This window comes from Culex quinquefasciatus, chromosome 1, assembly GCF_015732765.1.
Source record: "Culex quinquefasciatus strain JHB chromosome 1, VPISU_Cqui_1.0_pri_paternal, whole genome shotgun sequence".
NCBI lineage: Eukaryota > Metazoa > Arthropoda > Insecta > Diptera > Culicidae > Culex > Culex quinquefasciatus.
This window is the reverse complement of record NC_051861.1, coordinates 48,237,161-48,260,527: the sequence shown is the minus strand read 5'-3', so window position 1 is coordinate 48,260,527 and position 23,367 is coordinate 48,237,161. Positions and strand designations below refer to the sequence as shown.

General features: G+C 35.3%; 1 protein-coding gene across 11 annotated transcripts in view; it reads left to right on the top strand.

Moving 5' to 3' along the window:
• The window catches only part of LOC6034957 (mucin-5AC), a 66,622-nt gene that overhangs the window by 3,412 nt on the left and 39,843 nt on the right, over positions 1–23,367 (top strand). For 10 of the 11 annotated variants that reach the window (XM_038249923.1, XM_038249929.1, XM_038249931.1 and 7 more), the window contains 3 exons: positions 13,301–13,391; positions 14,495–14,551; positions 20,468–20,625. In XM_038249923.1, the coding sequence (XP_038105851.1) occupies positions 13,301–13,391; positions 14,495–14,551; positions 20,468–20,625 (306 nt within the window). The remainder of the gene's footprint in view (positions 1–13,300; positions 13,392–14,494; positions 14,552–20,467; positions 20,626–23,367) is intronic. The other variant, XM_038249928.1, reaches the window with a different exon arrangement.

Genomic DNA, 23,367 nt, shown 5'->3' with positions numbered 1-23,367 from the left:
AAAAAGTATCACAAAATTCATGATAACAGTTATGCTACTGTTAAAATGCAAAATATTTAAGAACTCAAAACAAAACTATTATTTTATTGAAGTTTTACGACTTTTTTCCCATATTCCCTAAATGTATGAATGCTTCAATTTCATTTTTTTTTCGTTCTAGCGAGAACCATCTAGACCAGTGTTGCAAATGAGTAATAAAAAACTTACGTAATCCACCTATGTAGTTGGTGCCTTTTTCACTCTTTTCCAACAATGGGTGATATGTGATATGATGAGTTTGGACACAAATTTTGTCTAATTTCGTTAAGTTCCGGAACACAAAAACACGCATACATATCATATTACATACATATCACTCAAGGGCTCATAAGTGGCATCATAAGTGGTCATAGCTTGAGACAGGGTTGCCAGATCTTCAATGTTTTGGACTCGTTGGAAAGGTCTTTCAATTACCTAACCATTGGTGGGTCGGATGATGGATCCGGACATTGTTTCCATACATTTAAGTGAGATCCGGCTACAAAAAAGTACATAAATATCACTTAAGTGATCAGAACTCGAGACAGGGTTGCCAGATCTTCAATGTTTTAGATTCTTTAGGAAGGTCTTTCAATTACCTAACTAACGATTTATAAAATGATGATGTTTGGTTCAGATTACTGCCATTTATTCAACTTCCGAAAATATGCGAAAACATTTTTATACATAACTTTTGAACTAGTCATCGAAACTTCAAACAATTCAATAGCACGGTATGGTACCCTAAACCATGTCTAATGCGACTGGTTTGGTCAAAATCGGTTCAGCCAGTGCTGAGAAAACTGAGTGACATTATTGGTCAATACACACAGACATACACACACACACATACACACAGACATTTGTTCAGTTTTCGATTCTGAGTCGATATGTATTAGGGTGGGTACGGATTTTGAACAGATCTCAGATCAAGTTCTGGTGTGGTTCCCCTTGTAGGGCATACCCATAGGGACTCTCACACCAAATTTCAGCTCATTTGGTTGAAAACTGGCTTGTCTCAAGCGAGTTCAAGTTTACATGGGATTTACTATGGGAAATTTTGAATTTTCGTTCATTCGCTTCTACAGGCCTGGGGAAAACATGTAGAAACTTCTAGGATGGCCCGAAATGAGCGAAATCGTCTGGAGAACAACTTTCCCTAAAAGACCAGGTCGATTCGGTCAACTCCCATCGAGATCAACGGCAATACATCCGGAGTTTTTGGAACCAACGGTTTTCCCCAGAAAAGCGTCAAATTTTTCTTAGCATGCTATGAATGTTTGATGAACACCGCGACGCCACATGTCAAACAGCTACCGTTTGTTTGTTAAACCACGAACATATCGTGGCAGACAAGAATGTTAAACGGCTCTTCATAAATTACGATCAAGGTGTTCGCTCAAAAAATTTTTTTTTCTTGATTTAATCCATTCCTTTATTTGTGAATAGTGTCGCTTTACGATACTTTAACTACTATTTTTTGTAATTTATTAGGAATACGCCATTTATGAATGATAATAATATGAATGATGGATAATAAAAAAAATATCACCCGCAAAAAAATCATTCTATTTCCTAATTATGCCTTTGGGGTTTTTTCAATGATGTTTGAGTGCTAATTAACATCGCTTGCTCTAATACTGCTGCTGGTTCCTGGGGCTGCATTTTCAGTTTTCCTTTTTGATGAAGAATGCTAAGGGCAAGAATCGAACTCAAGATCACTCCAAATGTCAAGTCCGGGCGCGCGTCTCCTTCTTTCCACGAGGGGTTATAATGGATGAGAAGGCCTAAACGTCAATAAGAAGTCTGCGGTCATTTAGGTTTTACCAAGTTCACTAACAGTTTGTTAAAATTTCTTTTGAACATAAGCTGTTTCTATTTTTAGAACTATCTGTGCTTGTTTCATCAACATGTTCTTGCTCGGTTTTTAAAACACGAACGCGATCTACACATAAACAACTTTTTTACGTGAAATCCCATCCAAAGCCAGAGGTTAATTCTACTAAGTTATCATGTTTAGCAAACTGAAATGAAACATCATGTCTACAAATGTCATTTTGCTTTTCGAGTTCTACAAGCATGTTCCATTTGAGTCAGAAAAATCTTTAAAATGAACTATTCGTAATCTGTTGCTAGATTTGGCATTTGTGTTACACAACCATGTTGAACAATGGTTTTTTGATCAAAATGAGAACAATTGACCAAATTTTATGACACTTGTTCTATAATTAACGTATAAAAACGCATGTGCAGCAATTGTTCAACAAAAAAATAAAAAACGATGTTTAACTTGCTACTTGGGAAATTTTTATTGGTTTAAAAAAATCAAATGCATTATCAACTATACTGCCCATGTTCGGATAAATGTCCCATATGCAAAAACAGCAAGCTGAGAAAAACGCTCTTAGAGTTTGTCCCATACATAAGGCTACGTGTTGAGTTTTCGTGAAAAAACTGGATTTCCTCCTGATTTCTAGAACAAAGTACGGGATGTTATAAGCTTTTCTGGAAGAGCACACGATTTTGAACCAAACTGCATTATTAACTAAAAAATGATGAAAATGCATATGGGACATTTATGCGATCATGGGCAGTATAGAAAAGTCCAAAAAATTAAACTAAAGGTTCACTTTTAAACATTAAAAATCTTAGTAATAGTTAACAATACATCCTGAGAGGCTTGATTTTAGCAACCAACAGTCGGATTAGCAATGGCAACAAAGTTTATTTCACAGTTAAATAATGAAAACAATCAGAGGTATAACAATATTTTTTTCGGAATTACGCCATCCAATCGGGATAATATTTATTCAAAAAATTCTTTTTGACACAACATTTTAAAATCATCACCAATTCACCATCACCAAACATATCAAAAAATTTCAATAATCAAAAAATACGTATTTTGAGAAATTGAGTTTTGTGGAAAAAAAGTTCGGCATTTTTTTCCGTGAACCTATTTCAAATCTTCAACGATACCTACAACTTTGCCCAAGACATTAAATTGATCAAAAAATTCACTCAAAAGTTACAGCTGCTTGAATATTTACGTACCATTTTTGACTGCTGCTAAAATTGTATGGAGACCAAATGAACCAATGACACAAAATAGCTTCTTTGATCATAGGGAAGGCCCCCACAAAGTTTGAGCCAAATCAAAAATATAAACAAATAAAAAGGTCGAAATCGGCCGATTTTGTAGAGAATTGCTCATATCTTGAACTGATACTTTAAGATACATACTTAATCGATCAGAAAATCCAAGATATTTCTTTATATTAACATTCCCATTTTATATGAAAAACCCCTAAACTTTGCCTTGAGACTTGCATTGAAAAGTTTATGATAAGGTTTAGTGATTCATCATGATTTAGATTAAGCCACGTAATCCGTAAAATTTGCTGTAAAGTTGGTAAAAATCGTCAAATGCCGCGAATTTCGAAATCAAGTTTTTAAAGTAAAAGTGTATCCTGCTTACTCCTAATTAGAGGGTGGCGAGTGGGACTTCCCGGGAAATTTACCATTTTTTAGATTCTCGATTCCCAGCAAATTTAGTAGAGTCTCCGGGAGTTTTTATACTCATAAATATTGGGTAAAAAAAAAATCAAAATCCAATTAGCGATAATAGAAGCAAGAAGAGTTAAATCGCAGAAAATTGCGGATGAGAAAACTTGACTAAATAATATTGAATGGCTCAGAAATTTCGAAAGAAAATAAATGTTTACCTTGTTCAAATATAAAATTCATTTCAGTACAATATCTGTTAGTTAGAAACGATGCAAAAAATCATTGACATTATCAAAAACAGACTAAAAAATTCATTCTTTATATATATTTTTTTATCGACAACTTATAATAGTCCCTTTACACATGTTATCTCCGATTTTGTTTTGTATACATTTTTTCGCGCGTGAAATTGCAACCCTTTGATGAAGGATAGTCAGACATTAGTCTGATGTCGTTCATACGGAATGTTTTGTAAAGTGATTGGATGGTCCAACGTTCTGCTACTGTAGTCATGATTTTGGAAGTGGCGCTATCCAGGCGAATGCTGCACACCCTAGCTCTTTTCAAAGTATTTTGGTTTGAATTTTTACACACGTTTCTATCAACGTTTTTTTAGTACTTTTATCATGAATTACAGCTTTCATAAAGTGTTTTTGACTGTTCCAAAGTAATAACTAGCTCAAATAAAAGTGAGCAAGCAACTCTCCATTGTTGATACATCTGAAAAACGGCAAAAGTGATGAGAATTGGTCGATCGGCTTAGAGTGATTAAAATGCGTATAATTCCCCTACATCTGTTCTTTGTGGTTAAATTCCATGCACAGAAAACAAACACATAGCCATTTTTAAATTTGATTCTATCATTGCTTGTTTGATTAGCAAATTCAGAAAGTGGAAAACCAAACTTGTACATAAATCTCAATATTTGAAATTGATGACACGACCACTAAGTTGGGGAGCTCAAATTTAACCTACAAAACTAGCAATAACAGCCCAGAAATAAAGAATTAAGTTTTATTTTGACCTTCAAAGATCCCCAAAATTCGATTTCCATCCTGAGATATTCAATAAAACTAAAAAATCCCCGGAATTTTTTGTCACTTTTCATAAGATTTTTTTTTTAATCTTGTCGTTCTATCTTGACGCAGCCTAAAAATTGATGTAAGTGCCAAAGGGTTTTCAGGTCAGAACGCGTTTGACACCGATACAAGCTACTCCGGCAACCAAATTTAACCATACTTCGGGGCAATGCACAAAATGGTCAACCAAACAAAACGTTTTTGTTATTGTTTACATCGCATGCTCTCGTTTTTGTTTATTCAAGGTCAAACATTAAAACGCGTTTTTTTCGGAACGTCAAAAAGCGACGTACAACATGATAGCACGACGACGTCATTGTGGCTTTGAGAATTTAGAATAGAAATAAAAATCGGTACTGTTTAAAAAAACATGGAAACCATTGATTAAACTTGTACTAGCAGATTTGGGACGCTTTTTTAACAAGAAGAAAGTAATACACAAAGTAATTGAAATTTTGATACTAAACATATATTAAAGAATAACTATGACTCAATGATATTAAATGCCAATGTTTAAAATGTGTTGTAGTTCTTTCAAATTTTGTCCACAAATCAATTGTTTTTGCCCAAAAAAATCCCGGGTCCCGGAAATTCCCGACAAATTGCAAAACTAAGCAAAACTAATGGGCATGTTGTTTGCTGTTGCTTACATCGAAATTTAACAGTATACGTAGGAATCTCTTTGAATCTATTCAGCTTACACATATGTAGCAACAGTTTTCTTTTTTTCAAATCTGCCCTTTGAGATTCAACGAGGCTTTCTACCTTTCAGAAGCTTTTCGGTTCTCAATATACTTTTCCATTCAATACCACTTTCAGTACCACTTTTATGTAACCAGCGAGCCATAATCCGTTCACCTACATTTCGCCACTCATTTCTCGCCAGGGAAGGTTTCTTCCACCCATTGTTCGTCGTACATATGCTCATTTCCCTCGAGAGCAAAAAAAAAAAAGCCCTCGACCGAAACTAAAACGCCAATGTACGACACACCTACGGGTTGATAAAGAGTGTCGGGGGAGGGGGAAATGCCGTCGGAAGGACTAATAGGGCACAGCCGCACATTGGAAAATTACACCGGCATTTCCATACCACACGAATACTCACACACACAACTTGAGTCTGCGTTTCCCTTACACTGGGAAATGTGGCCTCTGTGTGAGTAGATTTTTCTTGCTGTAGTAGTATGCGTGCAATGGCTTTCGGTTGTGGTGGAAAACACATGATTCGTGGTGCCGCATCCTGTCGGCGCTGTCGGACTGGAAGAAAAATTTCTTTTTTTTTTATTTTGCTGAAAGTGCTGCCAAATATCTTCCTTCTACGTAGAAAAACCTTGATAGTCTCCAAGTGGGAAGGTTTTTTTTTGTGTTTGGCGAATTGGATGCTCATGTCTGGTGTACACTAGCCGTTACGATGTTTGCCAGCATAATCGAATTTTTGCTTCGTGGAAGGCCGCATGAAATTTGAGGTATTTGCCATTTCGACCGAGATATGATGTCACGAATGAGAAATGTTTGAAGGGATTGGAAATAATTCCAGTCGCGCCTTGTTGTCGATGTCGTCAATACGTCAATCTTTTTTGCTTTTGCTCACCTTACTGAGGAATGGCTATAAAATCACACGTAAAATGAACTTCTAAATTAGACCTCCTAGACCCACCTTCACATTAGGATGTTAGGATTTTACCTCCAGCGCCACCCTTCCGAACATCCGAAAAAATCTGACAAAGCTGTATAAACAGGACTCGCTCGCTGGAGGGAGCTTAAAAGGGCGCGGCAGACAACCATTCCCTAAGAATAGTATACATGATTATCTATTTTCTCCTTGTATCACGTAGGATATCCACGTTAGCTCATCCAGTTTCCGCCATTACAGCATGCTGTCCACTACCCTGGTGCTCCCTACCCATTCACCGGCATTGATATACTAAAGAACAGAAATTCAAATAACAAATTCTCTATACAAAGATAATTTTGAAATTCTGAAAAAGTTTACAACAGTAGGCAAAGATGATATGAAAAGTTTTAGAAAACAGGATCAACTCAAGAAGAAATTGCTTTCAAGGCGGACACATGAACAAAACATACAATACAGCCTCTGTACTGATAATGACTCTTTTTTTTTCAATTATCATCCCCTCACCACCGCTTGCAATCACGTTACAACAAGAAACACATTGAGCTTGCACTGATGCCACTAAACTAGAAAAAAGATGAAAATGACGCGAAAAATAGGACTGCGCGTCCTCACAGGCACTGTACTAATTCTTTTTAGACCCACCTTCACGTGTGTATAAATTCAAGTTTTTTAATTTTATTTTAAAATTCGAGGTTAAACTAATGAATATTTCAAAATTTGCTCAAAATTTTCTAAATTTAGACTAAAAAGTAGAACTTTTCAGCCCTTGTACCGAAAAGTATTACTATCCAATTTTGTGAAAAAAATTAGGCCATTGTGGCCTTCGAGAATGACAGAAAAAGTAAGTATGTAGGTAGCTTCACTTTGGAGTTGCAAAAAAATGATTTACATCCGGAAAAATACTATAAAACCCGTTAAAAAATCCGTACATTGTTGACACTCATCACATAAAAAGTTATTCTACTGCTTACTTGATATTCAAGACCCTATCCACCAAATGTAAAGGTCAGCTTTCAGCTGGAAAATCTGAGCATCAAAGCATAAGAGCAGTTCTCTACGGAATCGGTCTTTTTTCTTTAATTTTAATTTTTGTATTTTTTAATCCGGCTGAAACTTTTTTGGTGCCTTCGGTATGCCCAAAGAAGTCATTTTGCATCATTAGTTTGTCCATATAATTTTCCATACAAATTTGGCAGCTGTCCATACAAAAATGATATGTGAAAATTCAAAAATCTGTATCTTATGAAGGAATTTTTTGATCGATTTGGTGTCTTCGGCAAAGTTGTTGGTATGGATATGGACTACACTGAAAAAAAATTATACACGGTAAAAAAAATTTGGTGATTTTTAATTTAACTTTTTGTCACTAAAACTTGATTTGCAAAAAAACACTATTTTTAATTTTTTTTATTTTTTGATATGTTTTAGAGGACATAAAATGCCAACTTTTCAGAAATTTCCAGAATGGGCAAAAAATCTTTGACCGAGTTATGATTTTTTGAATCAATACAGATTTTTTCAAAAAATCGAAATATTGATCGCAAAAATTTTTCAACTTCATTTTTCGATGTAAAATTGAATTTGCAATCAAAAAGTACTTCAGTGAATTTTTGATAAAGTGCACCGTTTTCAAGTTATAACCAATTTTAGGTAACTTTTTTGAAAATAGTCGCAGTTTTTCATTTTTTAAAATTAGTGCCCATGTTTGCCCATCTTTGAAAAAAATATTTTTGAAAAGCTGAGAAAATTCTCTATATTTTGCTTTATTGAACTTTGTTGATACGACCCATATTTGCTGAGATATTGCCATGCAAAGGTTAAAAAACAGGAAAATTGATGTTTTCTAAGTCTCACCCAAGAACTCTATAATAAAGAATAAAAAAAAAAAAAGTCTCACCCAAATAACCCACCATTTTCTAATGTCGATATCTCAGCAACTATAGGTCCGATTTACAATGTTAATATATGAAACATTCGTGAAATTTTCCGATCTTTTCGAAAAAAATATTTTAGAAAATTTAAAATCAAGACTAACATTTCAAATGGACGTTATATTGAATGTTTATTTTTTTCGAAAAGATCGGAAAATTTCACGAATGTTTCATATATTAACATTGTAAATCGGACCTATAGTTGCTGAGATATCGACATTAGAAAATGGTGGGTTATTTGGGTGAGACTTAGAAAACATCAATTTTCCTGTTTTTTAACCTTTGCATGGCAATATCTCAGCAAATATGGGTCGTATCAACAAAGTTCAATAAAGCAAAATATAGAGAATTTTCTCAGCTTTTCAAAAATATTTTTTTCAAAGATGGGCAAACATGGGCACTAATTTTAAAAAATGAAAAACTGCGACTTTTTTCAAAAAAGTTACCTAAAATTGGTTATAACTTGAAAACGGTGCACTTTATAAAAAATTCACTAAAGTACTTTATGATTCCAAATTCAATTTTACATCGAAAAATGAAGTTGAAAAATTTTTGCAATCAATATTTCGATTTTTTGAAAAAATCTGTATTGATTCAAAAAATCATAACTCGGTCAAAGATTTTTTGCCCATTCTGGAAATTTCTGAAAAGTTGGCATTTTATGTCCTCTAAAACATATCAAAAAATTAAAAAAATTAAAAATAGTGTTTTTTTGCAAATCAAGTTTTAGTGACAAAAAGTTTAATTAAAAATCACCAAATTTTTTTTTACCGTGTATAATTTTTTTTCAGTGTAGTCCATATCCATACCTACAACTTTGCCGAAGACACCAAATCGATCAAAAAATTCCTTCAAAAGATACAGATTTTTGAATTTTCACATATCATTTTTGTATGGACAGCTGCCAAATTTGTATGGAAAATTATATGGACAAACTAATGATGCAAAATGGCTTCTTTGGGCATACCGAAGGCACCAAAAAAGTTTCAGCCGGATTAAAAAATACAGAAAAAATCGAATGACCGAAATCTCAGAGAATTGCTCATAAGTAACTGCAAAATATCAAATATTAAAATTGAAAAAGCATGCACATCACCATTGTGAGAAAAGTTATTGTATATTATACTAAAATTAGTTTGACTCCTGATCATGTTATACTTCCATACTATTGGGCTACATGTTAATGCATGTTATGTAACATTAAATTTTATAAAATTATGCAAAATGTATTCAAAATCCAGGCATTTACTGCCACCGTGGCCGAATGGTTACGCTGTCCGCTTTGTAAGCGGATGATTCTGGGTTCGATTCCCATCTGCTGCAACCTTCCATCGGATGAGGAAGTAAAATGTCGGTCCCGGCCTTGGTTGTTAAGCCGTTAAGTCATTCCAGGTGTAGGAGTCGTCTCCATGCCATAAGTACAAACAACACACCAAACCAAGCCTTCTCCGGTGGAATCGCTGGCGGCGGTTGGACTCGCAATCCAAAGGTCGTCAGTTCAAACACTGGGGTGAAAGGTTCCTTGGAGTAAAAATAGGTTTGGGTGCTCTCCCCATTCAAGCCTTCGGACTTCTAGGTTCGAGCAGAAACTTGCAATAGAGACCACAAAAGACCCGGGGGTCGTTAATGTGGATGGTTTGATTTTTTTGCATTTGAACGCAGCATAATCTACCAAAAATAAAATTTGTTTGAAATGCTTCTTTTTTGTTTTCAAAACAAAACATGAAAGTTGACGATTTCTTTTAACTCAAAATTATGTAAACTCAAAAAAAAAATCGAATTATTCGCTCTACAGCATTGCCTTGGCGTTCTCTCGATTGCGAGATTCCTACTTGAAACTAGGTGTCCGAAGGTTTGGTTGTTGAGGCAACTGCAAACTTCTTTTTACACCTTAGCTTCCATCCACCTTAGGATTCGAACTGACGACCTTTGGATTGTTAGTCCAACTGCCTACCAGCGACTCCACCGAGGCAGGACCCAGGGAGACGACTCCTTTACCTGGATTGAGCTAACGATCTAACCATCTAAGGTTAGACCGGGGCCAACATTTACTTCCCCATCCGACAGAAGGCGTGGTCAGACAAATCTCGTCTCGAAAAATGCCTCAATTTAGTGCAAAAATAGAAAAACATATTTCCTGATCCCATACTCTCGTTAATAGGTGTACCTTAACGGCAGGTGCTTGCCTTAAAAAAAGACACAGCCCATTCGCTCTTGCAAGGAGGGTTGTGTTTCAATTTTGCTAGGATCATTTCGGAAATTTAATGCTAATGACGCACACCGACGAAAGGTGGAATCGGCAAAAGGTCAAGTGAAGCAAAATGTGCTGAAAAGGATTACATGAAATAATAAATGGCATTTTAAGACCGTTAACGAGATTCTGCAGGTTTTTCGGAATGAATACGGGTTTTTGCATGGATCGTAAAAATGGTGGTTTCAGGAAATTATATTTCTTTATTTAGCAATGACCGACTGCTGAGCCAAAAGCAAATCAGTTTATTATTTCAATTTCTTGGCAGTATCAATAGTTATGTCATTGTGTTTGTTTTCTAAAATTGAAACAACTTATATTTTATGAGCTCATTCAACATTTGACAACTAAATACACTGCATATCTCTCGATGATTTTGACTTTTATTTTCAGTTCTTGTGGATGTTTTGTTCTAGGAGCAGCATGACACGCTAAACACTGAACCCGTAGTGTTGGCTCCCGGGGTTCGGTTGTTGGTCGTGGTCGCGTGCAACTGCCAGTGGCATGACTGTAATAACCTCAATCTTGATTTGGAATTCGCTCCCAAACATGCATCCAGTATTTCTTTTTTGCTTTCCCTAGGGCCGAGCCTTTTTAGTACTTTTCGTCAAACCAATTCGTTCAGTGGGCACAGAAAAAAAAGTTAGTAGGATACACAACGATGAAGCTTAAGTATTTTTGCAGCATGAATTAAAATTTCAATTTTAAAACTATTTAAGATATGCCTCAATAGAAGCGATAAAATGAAAAAAAAATCTGAGGAAAAATTCCATTTGAAACTTTTTTTCACTGTGAAAAATCCAGCAAAAAAAATAAATACAGAAATAAAAAAAGACTCTCGGGCCAAGGGTCGTCGGTTGAGCTATCAAAAAAGTTGCTCCAAACATGTGAACAAACACATTAAGGAGAAAAGAGAGCTGATTCGCTGGCTCCGGCAGAGGAAAAGTCAATATTTCATTATAAGAATTATAATATTCAATATTTCTTATAAGAATTACGTCATTTGGGTTGGCTCCCGCTTGACCGGTCGGAGGGGGGGCAAAACGTTGACAAAAAAAAAAAAAAAAAAAAATGCGGGTCGGATTGGATTTCGCAATTTTTGAGGATTTTATGGAAGCTCTGGTATTTTGGTGTAGAACATGTTTGAGTGCAAAAATGAACGAATACTGTACCCAAAACCGGGGAGATTTTGATAGGTTTGAGATTTTTTCGCAAAATGAACACTGCTAAACTGCTAAAAGTCTCATATGCATTTTCACCACTTCGTCGCCGTCGTGCTAACTTGTCGTACGTGCATTTTGGGCCAAATTGAGTTGAGAACGCCATTTTGTGCAGCTTACAATGCCTCATCTTTTGACCTTCACAGATCCCCAAAACTTGATTTCAATCCTGAGATATTCAATGAAAACCAAAAGAGCTCCGAAATTTTTTCTCACTTTTCATATGAAAGAAGTTTCAATTTTGTCGTGCTATCTTGCCACTCCCTGAAAATTGATGTAAGTGCGACAAAAGGCCAAAGGGAGAGGATCGAAGCAAGCCGTGCGTGCGTGTTGACGTTTGTATGTTTCACTCTACGTTTTTTTCTCAAATTCAAAAAATCGGTGAATTTTCTTCCAAAAAATGAAATCATGGTGATACTAGGTGGTCAAAAAAAAAAAAAACGGTCAAGGCAAAGTGATTTATGATTTATGATTTATGATTTATGATTTATGATTTATGATTTATGATTTATGATTTATGATTTATGATTTATGATTTATGATTTATGATTTATGATTTATGATTTATGATTTATGATTTATGATTTATGATTTATGATTTATGATTTCTGATTTATGATTTATGATTTATGATTTATGATTTATGATTTATGATTTATGATTTATGATTTATGATTTATGATTTATGATTTATGATTTATGATTTATGATTTATGATTTATGATTTATGATTTATGATTTATGATTTATGATTTATGATTTATGATTTATGATTTATGATTTATGATTTATGATTTATGATTTATGATTTATGATTTATGATTTATGATTTATGATTTATGATTTATGATTTATGATTTATGATTTATGATTTATGTTTTATGATTTATGATTTATGATTTATGATTTATGATTTATGATTTATGATTTATGATTTATGATTTATGATTTATGATTTATGATTTATGATTTATGATTTATGATTTATGATTTATGATTTATGATTTATGATTTATGATTTATGATTTATGATTTATGATTTATGATTTATGATTTATGATTTATGATTTATTTTTAAATCGTTTTCTTGTTTTGTTTTTAATTGTATTTTTTTCAATTTTTTATTTCTTAAAGCAGACAATGATATGAAATCAAAGAAGATATTGTATTTCAGATAAGTATATAAAACGCAGCAAATATTCCTTTAGTAGCTAAAGATAAGACTCTTAAAAATAAGAGTAAGATGATTTTTTTAGAACTCAGGTGTTGTAAGAGTATGTTAGAAAAATGAAAAAGAAGGAAAATCTGTTCACTGATTTTTGATTTAGCTTTTTACGCAGTAAAGTTTTTGCAAATGAATACTGCTGCAATACTGCTCGAAAATTTGCAATCCGTTCCCTAGATTATTGCATGCTTCTATCCCAACAGTAAAGCTTGTGTGTCTTGGGAAAACTTTTGTGGCGAACCCCAACCGTTCCAGGAAAAGGTTCCCAACCAGCACACCGAAGGAAATCCCCGCCTCATTTCCATATTAAATCCATTTTAATGCAGCCGGTCGTCCGGTCCAGTTTGGCACTTTGGCGTGTTCTCCAGCACAATAAACTGTTATTACATCATAATTTATCTGTTCTCCCTTTTTTTCTTCCTCCTACTTGCAGCTCCATTCGGAATATAGAAGCACCTATCGATGGCACGAGTACACCGGGGGTCCCGAGGTCGTCCGCAAGCCACCTGTGCCAAACCAATTCGGTAACTACACGTGGCCACCGTGTGCCGCTCACACGCTTACTACTAAAAGTTTTCAACTTGATTATTTTTCGGTCACACTTTTCCATGTTCTAGCCATTCACGCTCTCTTACACCTGCCATTAGAGGAATACGATTTGCATACTTAAATAGTCGATAGAGCAGATTTCAACTACAGAAAAGAGAAAGTTTAGCAAACATTTAGCACAGTTCATTGTACTTCAATTTACTTCTTTCATTACTGTTCAACAAGTTTGCAGTTGAAACGAATCTTTTGTAATATTTTTTCACATTTTCATTTGATGGATTATAAGGGATAACGTGTTATGAATTCAATTTCTTAAGATAACCTAGACCTTAAATAAATTTCAGAACTAGACTTCAAATTTATAATTAACTACTAGTTTAACAGGGATCGTAGAAAAAAAAAAATGCAATTTATTTCATTATTTATTTTTACATTCAAATTATATCCCACGATGATCAGTTGTTCTGTTGTGTTGTCTTCCTTGGGCAACCAAATGAAGAAAAAATTAGCAAAATGTTTTCCAAAATATGTAAAATGAGCGGAAATTAGAGAACACTTCCATGAATAATATTGATTGCCATACAAAATATTAATTGAAACATCAAACTCGTCACATGTTACTCGCGACTTACAAATAAAGTAGGGAATTGGACTTAATCGAATGCTACCAGCACTTCCTCCTTTTTAGAAGGAACTCAACGATAAATTTGTCTGGAACGATCGTAAAATGTTTTATGTTTATGCTCTCCATACCTTCCTGCTAAACCTGTGTTAAAACGTGATTCGATCGATGGTGGCAAGCTTGACGCCACTTTTCCTCGGGTTTATGAGGCAAAGGGAAATTGGTAATGTGACAGACTATTGGCACACAGCAGTTGGGAATTCGGGCAACTTTCAAAGTCTGTGATCCAACGGGATTGAGCTCCACTTTGTTTTGGTGAAGTGTTCATGCCAGTTGATGTCGTTAAAAGAAAAATATTATAATCAGATATAGGATGATCAAGTGGGACTTTTTGAATCTTTGATGATTTCCTATGCATTTTGCTCACCTTCTTTTCTTTGTACCCTAAATCAACAGCCAGCTCAAAGGCGGACTTTTTCTCTAAATCAACGGAGGATGATAAGTTCATCGAAGGTGAATCTTTCTGTCTGTCTGTAACTTCATCATACCCTCTTTTTTCGCTGCTGTCGCTTCCCTTTTTTCAAATATCCTCTCCCACTCAGCTGCTCATTTTCCAACTCTTGTTCTGCGCTGATTATAATTTTTGCGCAATGGATCTTTTTCATTGCATAAACCTCCTCCTCCAACGCGTAATTTTTATACTACATGCTGAAAAATAATGGAAATGTCAGAATTAATGCATGTTTGCTTGCTTCGCCCCCTCGTCACCTTTTATGCTATCTAGTTGTGCCTGACTCATATCCTTTCCCTACAACTTTTTTTTGAATCCCTTTTCTGTAGCTGGATTTGATTTTTTGTTCTCTCTTAACTCATGATTATAATCAAGCAACGACATGCTGAAACATGCAAAATTGTTACCTAAAGGGGCGAATTGTGCAAAAAATTGCATTTTTTTTCGAGCACACCAACCCAGCTTTTTTTCTGTTAACTTACCACCAGAAGTGTTATGTAGACTTAAATGAAAGTTTTGAGAACATAACAACTAATAATAATATAAGAAATCTTTCCAAAAAACAGTTTATTAGTTCATCTCGAAATCCAGAAAGCATCACTCTCTAAATATTTGCAAAGGCTTTCAACCTTTTGCACTCATCGCATAATGGGTACGGTAAACAAAACGTAGATCTAAAATAGAATAGAACTGATTGGTATGTTGCGCCCACGTTGAACAACCGAACCCGAACGTTGATTGAAATCTAGATATAAATGGTTATGGCGTCACAATCAGGGACAAATAGTCTACATATATTTTGTATGTGGCTCCACGTGATTGGTGCCTCATCACAAATGTTGGGTGATTGAAAAACGTCACGGAGAGAATTCAATTACATTTACAGCAAAATCAATTGATAGCTAAAACCGACTGGGTAAAACAGAAGATATATCGAGGATTTTTTTCAACTAAATATGAACTACTTTTGATTTTCTACCAATTTTTCTCAATATCCAGCCTACACAGGGTGGGGCCTGAGCTAGATGAGGTAGTTGCCTCTCCATCCTCAGACATTTGTTCTGAATTAGATAGATGGCCATAGACAACGTTGTTTTTAACACATCCAATATTGAAAAAAAGAAATCATTGGAAAGGCGGGTACTATCCATTTCTGTCAAAATCGACATTTTTGCTCCAGGTGGTACACAGTAAACAAATTCTGTGTTAAATCGCATGCAAAAGCATGCACATCACCTTTGTGAGCAAAAGCATGTAATATTGTATGAGAAAACGTGTACACAAAAAGCATGCATGGAAGAAAAAAATCAGAACTGCTCACCCCAAAACTAACATCAATCCGGCGAGAGTCATTCTCAGATTACCAAGTTTGTACCCCAACCCGCTCGTCTATCTCGTCGCTGTGAAAATGGCTGGATCAATGCTAATGTAACAGTAGGTTTTCCGTACGTCATATACTATGTTGACTGCATACGATGTATGGGGAACCTACAGCTACATCGGTGAAGATCCTTCCATATTCTTAGCGGCGAGATAGCCGAGGGGGTTGGGGCGTGGACTCGGTAATCTGGATATGTTTCTTACCGGATTGATGTTATTTTTGAGGTGAGCAGACCTGATTTTTTTGGTACATGCTTTTTGTGTACACGTTTTCTCATACAAGGAGAACCCCGTGGCGCGGTGGTTAGCGGCATCAGCTGCCGATCCCTCATGTGTGCTAAGGGGCCCGGGTTCGATTCCCGCCCATCTCCTCTGGGTGTTCTGTGTTCGTCCCGTTTGGTTAGTAAATTCAGTCTGAAAAGACGGTGTGATGTCTATAAAAAAATATTACATGCTTTTGCTCACAAAGGTGATGTGCATGCTTTTGCATGCGATTTTACCATCGGATTTTTTGCTGCATCTTCTAAAACTTGAACGTAAATAATTCTCCGCCAACTCAAACAAAAGTTGCCCCGACCCCTCTTCGATTTTCGTGAAACTTTGCTCTAAGCCACTAAGCGATAATGTGGGTCCCTGATCATGGATCCGTGGTTAATTTTTCGTTATCTCATGACTAAATTTTTTGTTGATATCTAATTTTTTGATATGGCGGTACGACCCCTTTCATTTTTCTGGATACTTACTAAGGTACGTTTTTCAGTGATTTCTGGCATGAAACAGTGAAGAGATAGAAATTTTGTGTCAAAGTACCGAGAAAAGACGTACTTTTCATCAAAAAAGTTAGAAAATGGTTTTATAATCGCTGTATTTCCCGTCACTCAATTGACAAACATCGTTAAACATTTCATTTTACGGGAAATTAAATGCACTTTTTGAATTTTAAATAACTTATAAGGGTAATTTTTCATTAGTTTCAATATAAAAGTTTACTGCCGCTCGAAGCTAGTCCGTCCCATATGTAATTTCGTCAATTTTGAGGTAATGATGCAGTTTGGTCATGTAAACTATCAGAAAAAACCAATAAAATGTAGTACCTACTTTGTTCTAGAAAGCAGGAGAAAATCCTTTTTTTTTTCGTGAAATTCTAACACGTAGCCTTATGGGCGGGACAACTTTGACACGCGTTTTTCTCGGCTCGCTGTTCATATGGGACGGACACGATTAGGGTGGCAGTTTAGCAAATTTTGAATACCTAGCCCCCCCCCCCCCTCCCTCTTTATCCTTTAAATGCATTTTAAGTCAAATTTCGGTTGCACTTTTGGCATATTTGAAACTTTTTACATCTTTCAAACATCTAGAAACCAAAAATCTCGAAATTTTTATTGAATTTTCGTTAAATATTCTATAGTTTCAACTACATGAGAAAATATAAAATAACTCAGTCCCTTTGAAGTAGTCCAAAGGAGACACCTATTTTCGCATTTAATGTCGCATGGCATGTCGTTGATCCATTTTTCCAGTCTTTTTTGTCACCTCAAAAACAAGATAATTAATTACAGCCCACCTAGTGCTCAGTCGTCCAATCGCCGCCGTGGCTGTGACAGCCGACCGTGGGGCTGAAACAGCTTTTGTGATTTATTTTCTCCCCGGAGTTAAGTGACGACAGCAAGTGCGGCACAGAAATTGTGTGTTTGCATGTGGAATTTTCTTTTTTATGAAAAAAAAAAAAATTACTCAAACCATCATGAGTTTAAACTGGTTGTTATTAAAATCGTTCAAAAATTTGTTTGAAATTGAAATTGAACAAAACTACAAAAATTGTTTTGTTATTTTTTTAAAGAACCGCCCTGATTTGACCATGTTGTGCGAGTTATTGCCATTGCCGAAGAGAGATATATCGACTCGTGACCGGGAAAGGACTTTTCTCCTTTATTTATTCGCAGGTTGTATTGTATCGGTCCCCTGCTGTCATGTCACTTTCAATTAATGATGAAATATTCAGTCCTTTCCTGTGTGTTTCGTTCTATGTGCCCTGTGGAAGCACGAAGTCGTTTATTCACCTTTTTTCACTTTCTTTTGGAAGGATTTTTTTCCCTTTCGCGGTAGAAGCTTTTATTTTGTGCGTGAAAATATTTTTTCTCATTATATCAAATGAGCTCACATTCAACTTCACCACTTGTGTTCAGTTAAAGGCAGATTTTGCGCCACTTCAATGTTGTATTTTTATCAATGTTTTATTCGGTTCCGATTCCGTGATTGATGATGTAATCGGAAGCTCATTTCACGTTCTGTTACCTCAATTTGTATTTATAGCGGTATCGCACCACGCTTGTGCGAGACAGTAAAGTTTAGCAATTGTGTTATTAATAATGCTGATACATTTTGAAACGTCCTCTGCTGACAGGTCCTTATTTAGAATCATGTTTATGTTTTGCTCACTCCGATAATGTGCCAAAAGCTGTTCTTCACGAGTTGAGTCTAAACAGCCCTCGAAACCTCGACCAACAGGATTTCCGTTCAGGCTTAAAATACACCACCCCAGCTTATCGCACGCCCTGCAGGCTCGAAACTGATGGGAGAACCCACTCACTCCAATGTGGGTTCATAATTTTGGAATATCGCTGGCGGGCTTTGTCTGTGCTGGTGATGGAGCTTTCTTCCCTTTCACACGTGTTCTCAGACTTGATGACGATGATGAGATGTTGTGGATGAAATGGGATGGTGATGAATTAATTTACTGCTTATGCCAACCTGTCGAGATTGACGTAATGGAGGTTGAGCGAGGATCCGGAGATTGCACCGCCCCCACCACTTTCTTTCGTCGTCTGATGGTAATAATTTATGGCGAGTACAACGGTTACGAGAAGCGTTAACGCAGCTTGACGGGACTCTTAAGTTATTAGAGTTAATGCAAGGTAACATAAGTGGATTTGGCATTTAAGGTGCTTGAACATACTTGATAACCAGAAAAAACTGTTGAAAGAAAATTAAAGAAAATTATTTTTTCAAGCCAAACAAATTTTTTTTCTGGTTATTAAAATTATTAAAATAAATCTAAAACCGAAAACCGTAAGCCGTGAAACCGTAAAGAAACTGAGGAAACTAAAGAAACTAAAAAAACTAAAAAAAAACTGAGGAAACTAAAGAAACTAAAGAAACTGAGGAAACTAAAGAAACTAAAGAAACTAAAGAAACTAAAGAAACTAAAGAAACTAAAGAAACTAAAGAAACTAAAAAAAACTGAGGAAACTAAAGAAACTAAAGAAACTAAAGAAACTAAAAAAACTGAGGAAACTAAAGAAACTAAAGAAACTAAAGAAACTAAAGAAACTAAAGAAACTAAAGAAACTAAAGAAACTAAAGAAACTAAAGAAACTAAAGAAACTAAAGAAACTAAAGAAACTAAAGAAACTAAAGAAACTAAAGAAACTAAAGAAACTAAAGAAACTAAAGAAACTAAAGAAACTAAAGAAACTAAAGAAACTAAAGAAACTAAAGAAACTAAAGAAACTAAAGAAACTAAAGAAACTAAAGAAACTAAAGAAACTAAAAAAACTTGAATTTTGGTCCATGATCCAGAATCATAGGTAAATTTTTCGATATCTCATGTTGGAGGGGCGGTATGACCCTTTCAATTATTGATCGTATTATTTAGGTGTGCTTTTAATCTTTTTTCAAATCGACTTATTGTCACATTGGTGTCTTATTCTCAAAATTATGAATATTTTTATATTCCTAATGGAGAAATGGTCTCTAAATTTAGATTACTTTATTGGTAAAAACGCTGTTTTACAAAAAAAAAAATAAAACAATTCATTACAATTCAAGCAACCAAGAATTGAAACCACTTCCTATAAAATTGTAAAGGTAGATGGTAGAAAAGTTGTTATGCTACACTTGACCAATATGACAAAGAACTGTTTTTAAAGCTCTTAAAAATAAATTTACTTTCGTAATCAGTGTCGTGTCAACAATCAGTTTCACGAAGTGGGATTCAAAGAAAAATCTTAGATACCTTAAAATTGAATAATGTGTTCGGGAAAGGGTGCGTAAACCTATCAGGGACCAATAATCCGCTTTTTCTGATTTCGATTTTCTCAAAATAGCCTTACTGAATTTTGATGAGATAATATAAAATTGAAAATACGCAATTGAAACATGGAGTGCATAAAACATTGTTAAATTTTTTAAGGTTAGCGTCGGTAAGAGTATAGAATGTAAACTGACTTTAGAATTCTATTCTTCAGCTGTTGAAACGCATCTAAAAGTAGATAACGTTGCTACTTAATATACATAGTGCATGTTGTTATCTAATTAGGCTAGTGGATTATAATGTCTATCGAAATTAAACTTTTCTGGTAATTGGCATAAAACGTCAAGACATTGAATCCTTTCATCTTTGCTGCTAATAGTGATAGAAATATTTCAAACTAAAATCACAGTAGAAAATGCTGTTGGTGTTTTTAGCTGTAAAAATCCATCCACAAATCTCAACCGTCAATATCCCCCTCTCTTTTCATGGACCCCTCCTGCGACAGCTTCGATCAACGAACCGCCCTTGCCGAGACGGAAAAAATGTCCCGAGCTGGCCTACCGGTCACACGAGTTCATGTCGAGCCGGGGCCAGGAGCACGCTGGCGGAACCGGTGGCGCCCAAGACAGGCCGGATGCCGCAACGACTCACTCACGTGCAAGGGTAAGTGCGGTGGTGCAAGTGTAGAGTAGTCGATGAGCGTAGTCCAGCTGTTGTCTCCTGTTTCCTTTAGAGTAAGGTAGATCGTCTGAGGGTGGGGTTCTGGGGGGGATGATGGTGGAAAACAATCCAGGATGAAAACTGGGCTTCCTCTGAAACGTCATCTTCACCCAGACGCCACCGAGACGACACGACACTAGAGATTTATGTTTTTCTGTCCCCAGTTTCAGATGAGCCGAATAAAACTGTTTTTTTTGTTTTGGTCTTTTTTAGTTAAATTTATTTTGTTCAACTTTATGGTTTGGATTTAGTCTGGCAACTGTCGAAGTCATCAACGGGGGCAATTGGAACTGTTTTGCGAGGATTTGGGACCTTTTTTCAAATTGAAGTACTGATGAGACTTTTAAAAACTATCTATAGTCTACTGAAGACTCTACAGTAACAGTGAATAGCGTGCAATAAGCTTGAACACCAGTCATAACTTTTAAGTTTTTGTTTATCTTGTAAAAGATTTTTTATAGCAGTTTCCTAAAAAATAATATTAGGATTGATATTCGTTAATGATAGTGGTTTTATTATCATATTTTTAAATAAATGAGAGAAGAAATAAGAATATGGAAAGTTGTTATCGAAAATGTATTTTGTACAATGATGTAAAATCTATTGGTAAAATCAAATTGTTTGCCCTGCAGTGTGGCCCTCAGCGGTCTCTATTGCAAGATTCCTACTCGAACCTAGGTCGAAGGCTTGACTGACCTAATGGCCTAACCTTTAGGTTATTCTATAAATTATATCTAATTTCCCTTTTCTTTCCATAATCTAAGTGATTAAGACATTATGATTTGATCTAACCCAAAATCGCACAGAACAATGAAAATATAGTCGTTTAAACAAACGGTCCAATGACATTCTTAATCCAGGGCACAAATGACCACCATTTGGCTAAAGTTCAAAATCAATAATGACGTAAAAGCTTAGAACGTTTCGGCGATGGCAAAGTCGTGTGTGTTTGAATATGTCTCTGGCGGTTTGTTTTTTGTAGGTTGCCTCTTGTCAAAACCAGCTGGCTGGCTGGCACAGAGTGCATGCAGCTCGCCAAAAATGCAAATAGACACGCAATTTGAAGCAGACATTTGGTTGCATGCACTTTTTTTCTTTCTTTTTCGATCCCTCTCGAGGGCGCTGAAAATGTGTCAGTTGGGCGATTGGTTTGGTGGGGGGCATGAGTGTCCTATTTTCCGGAAATTACAGGTTCTGAAATTATAGCTTGAGATTATTGAGAAATTTCAAATTATGGATTCAAGCGACAGGATAAACTGGTTGGAAAATTGTTATTTTAGCTTAGTTGATATTTAAGAAGATTCTTTGAAAATTGTTACTAAAACTATTTAAGATTCCGATACTTTATTTTGATGATTATTTAGTCATACAAGTTAACATATTTGAAATAGTATGGTAATTTTCATTTTAAATCCAGTACAGTTGTTGCCCACGTCATAACAAGTCGAGTGCCCCCATTGATGATTGTTGATTTCGTTGCCCTTATTGTTGTTTGGTTGGTTTTATTTGATATTAATCAAAATCTCGATGTTCAATTAAACTTGCAAAACACACATTGTGTTTTGAAAGCAATCAGGATAAACTCTAAAAGCATTACAAACAAAAAAACCAAATTATCACATTGCGCTTCTAGAAATCAGCACACAACGAATAAACTTACATTTAACATGCACACATCACTTACATTCACCATCACATCACATCACAGTAAAAATTTGCTAACATTTAATAACTAGTTTGCTTCTCGTTACTCAAATCACGTAATCAGTTGAAAGTATTGTAGTAGAAATAAAGCAAAAGCAGCAGCGCTAGAATAATTTGTAAAGACAAAAATATATGTTTAAAACATCGTATAGGTAATTGTTAGTAAATTTTTTATGGTCGATTGTATTTGTTCGGAAACACCGCAAAGAATGTCAATTAAAATGAATACGTTATTTTGAAGTGAACCTCTTTCGATCCTGTTTCAAATTTTAATAGAAAGTATAGAAAAAAACCATAATGCATAAATCTTTTTCGATAATATTAACTCACGTTTTTTTTTGTTTCCTAATTCGCTTTTCTAATATGTCATAACCGTTCCTTACGTTGAAACGTTATTTATGCATGTGCTGTAATTAGTCATATAGTTCTTGCTCTATCATATACATCGCTACTCATTAAATCACGTAAGAACGATTAAAGAAAAATACAATGATTAAAATCTCTTGAAATTGAATTAACAATCATTCAATAGTTACTCATCTTTATCGTTTTATTACGAATTTTTATTTATAAGCGTAAAACTAATATTTTTGTGTGTGCCGCTGGCCGGCAGCGAAATTATGGGAAAGTATAGTTTGTATCAGACTTGGGTTGAGCTGATACAGCTTTTTTTTTTTTGATGAATGATCCTAGCGGCCCAATTCCGAGGTCATTGGGCATTTTTTGGCCCGCCTAGACATAGTACAAAAACCAGACGGGTACTCGACCTATCTTTAAACTTCCAATCCCATCAGGCAAAACAGGGAACAGCGCATATTTAATAATTGTTGAAAAGTAGTCAAAATGTGAAAATTTCAGTTTGGATGGATCTCATCAAATTTCTGGTTTCTGGTAGTCCTAAGCCCCGGGAGTTGTCTCCTATTTTGGTCGTATGCGTCCGGAATTCCAGTTGCGCTCACGAGCCTCTATCACGAGCAGCTT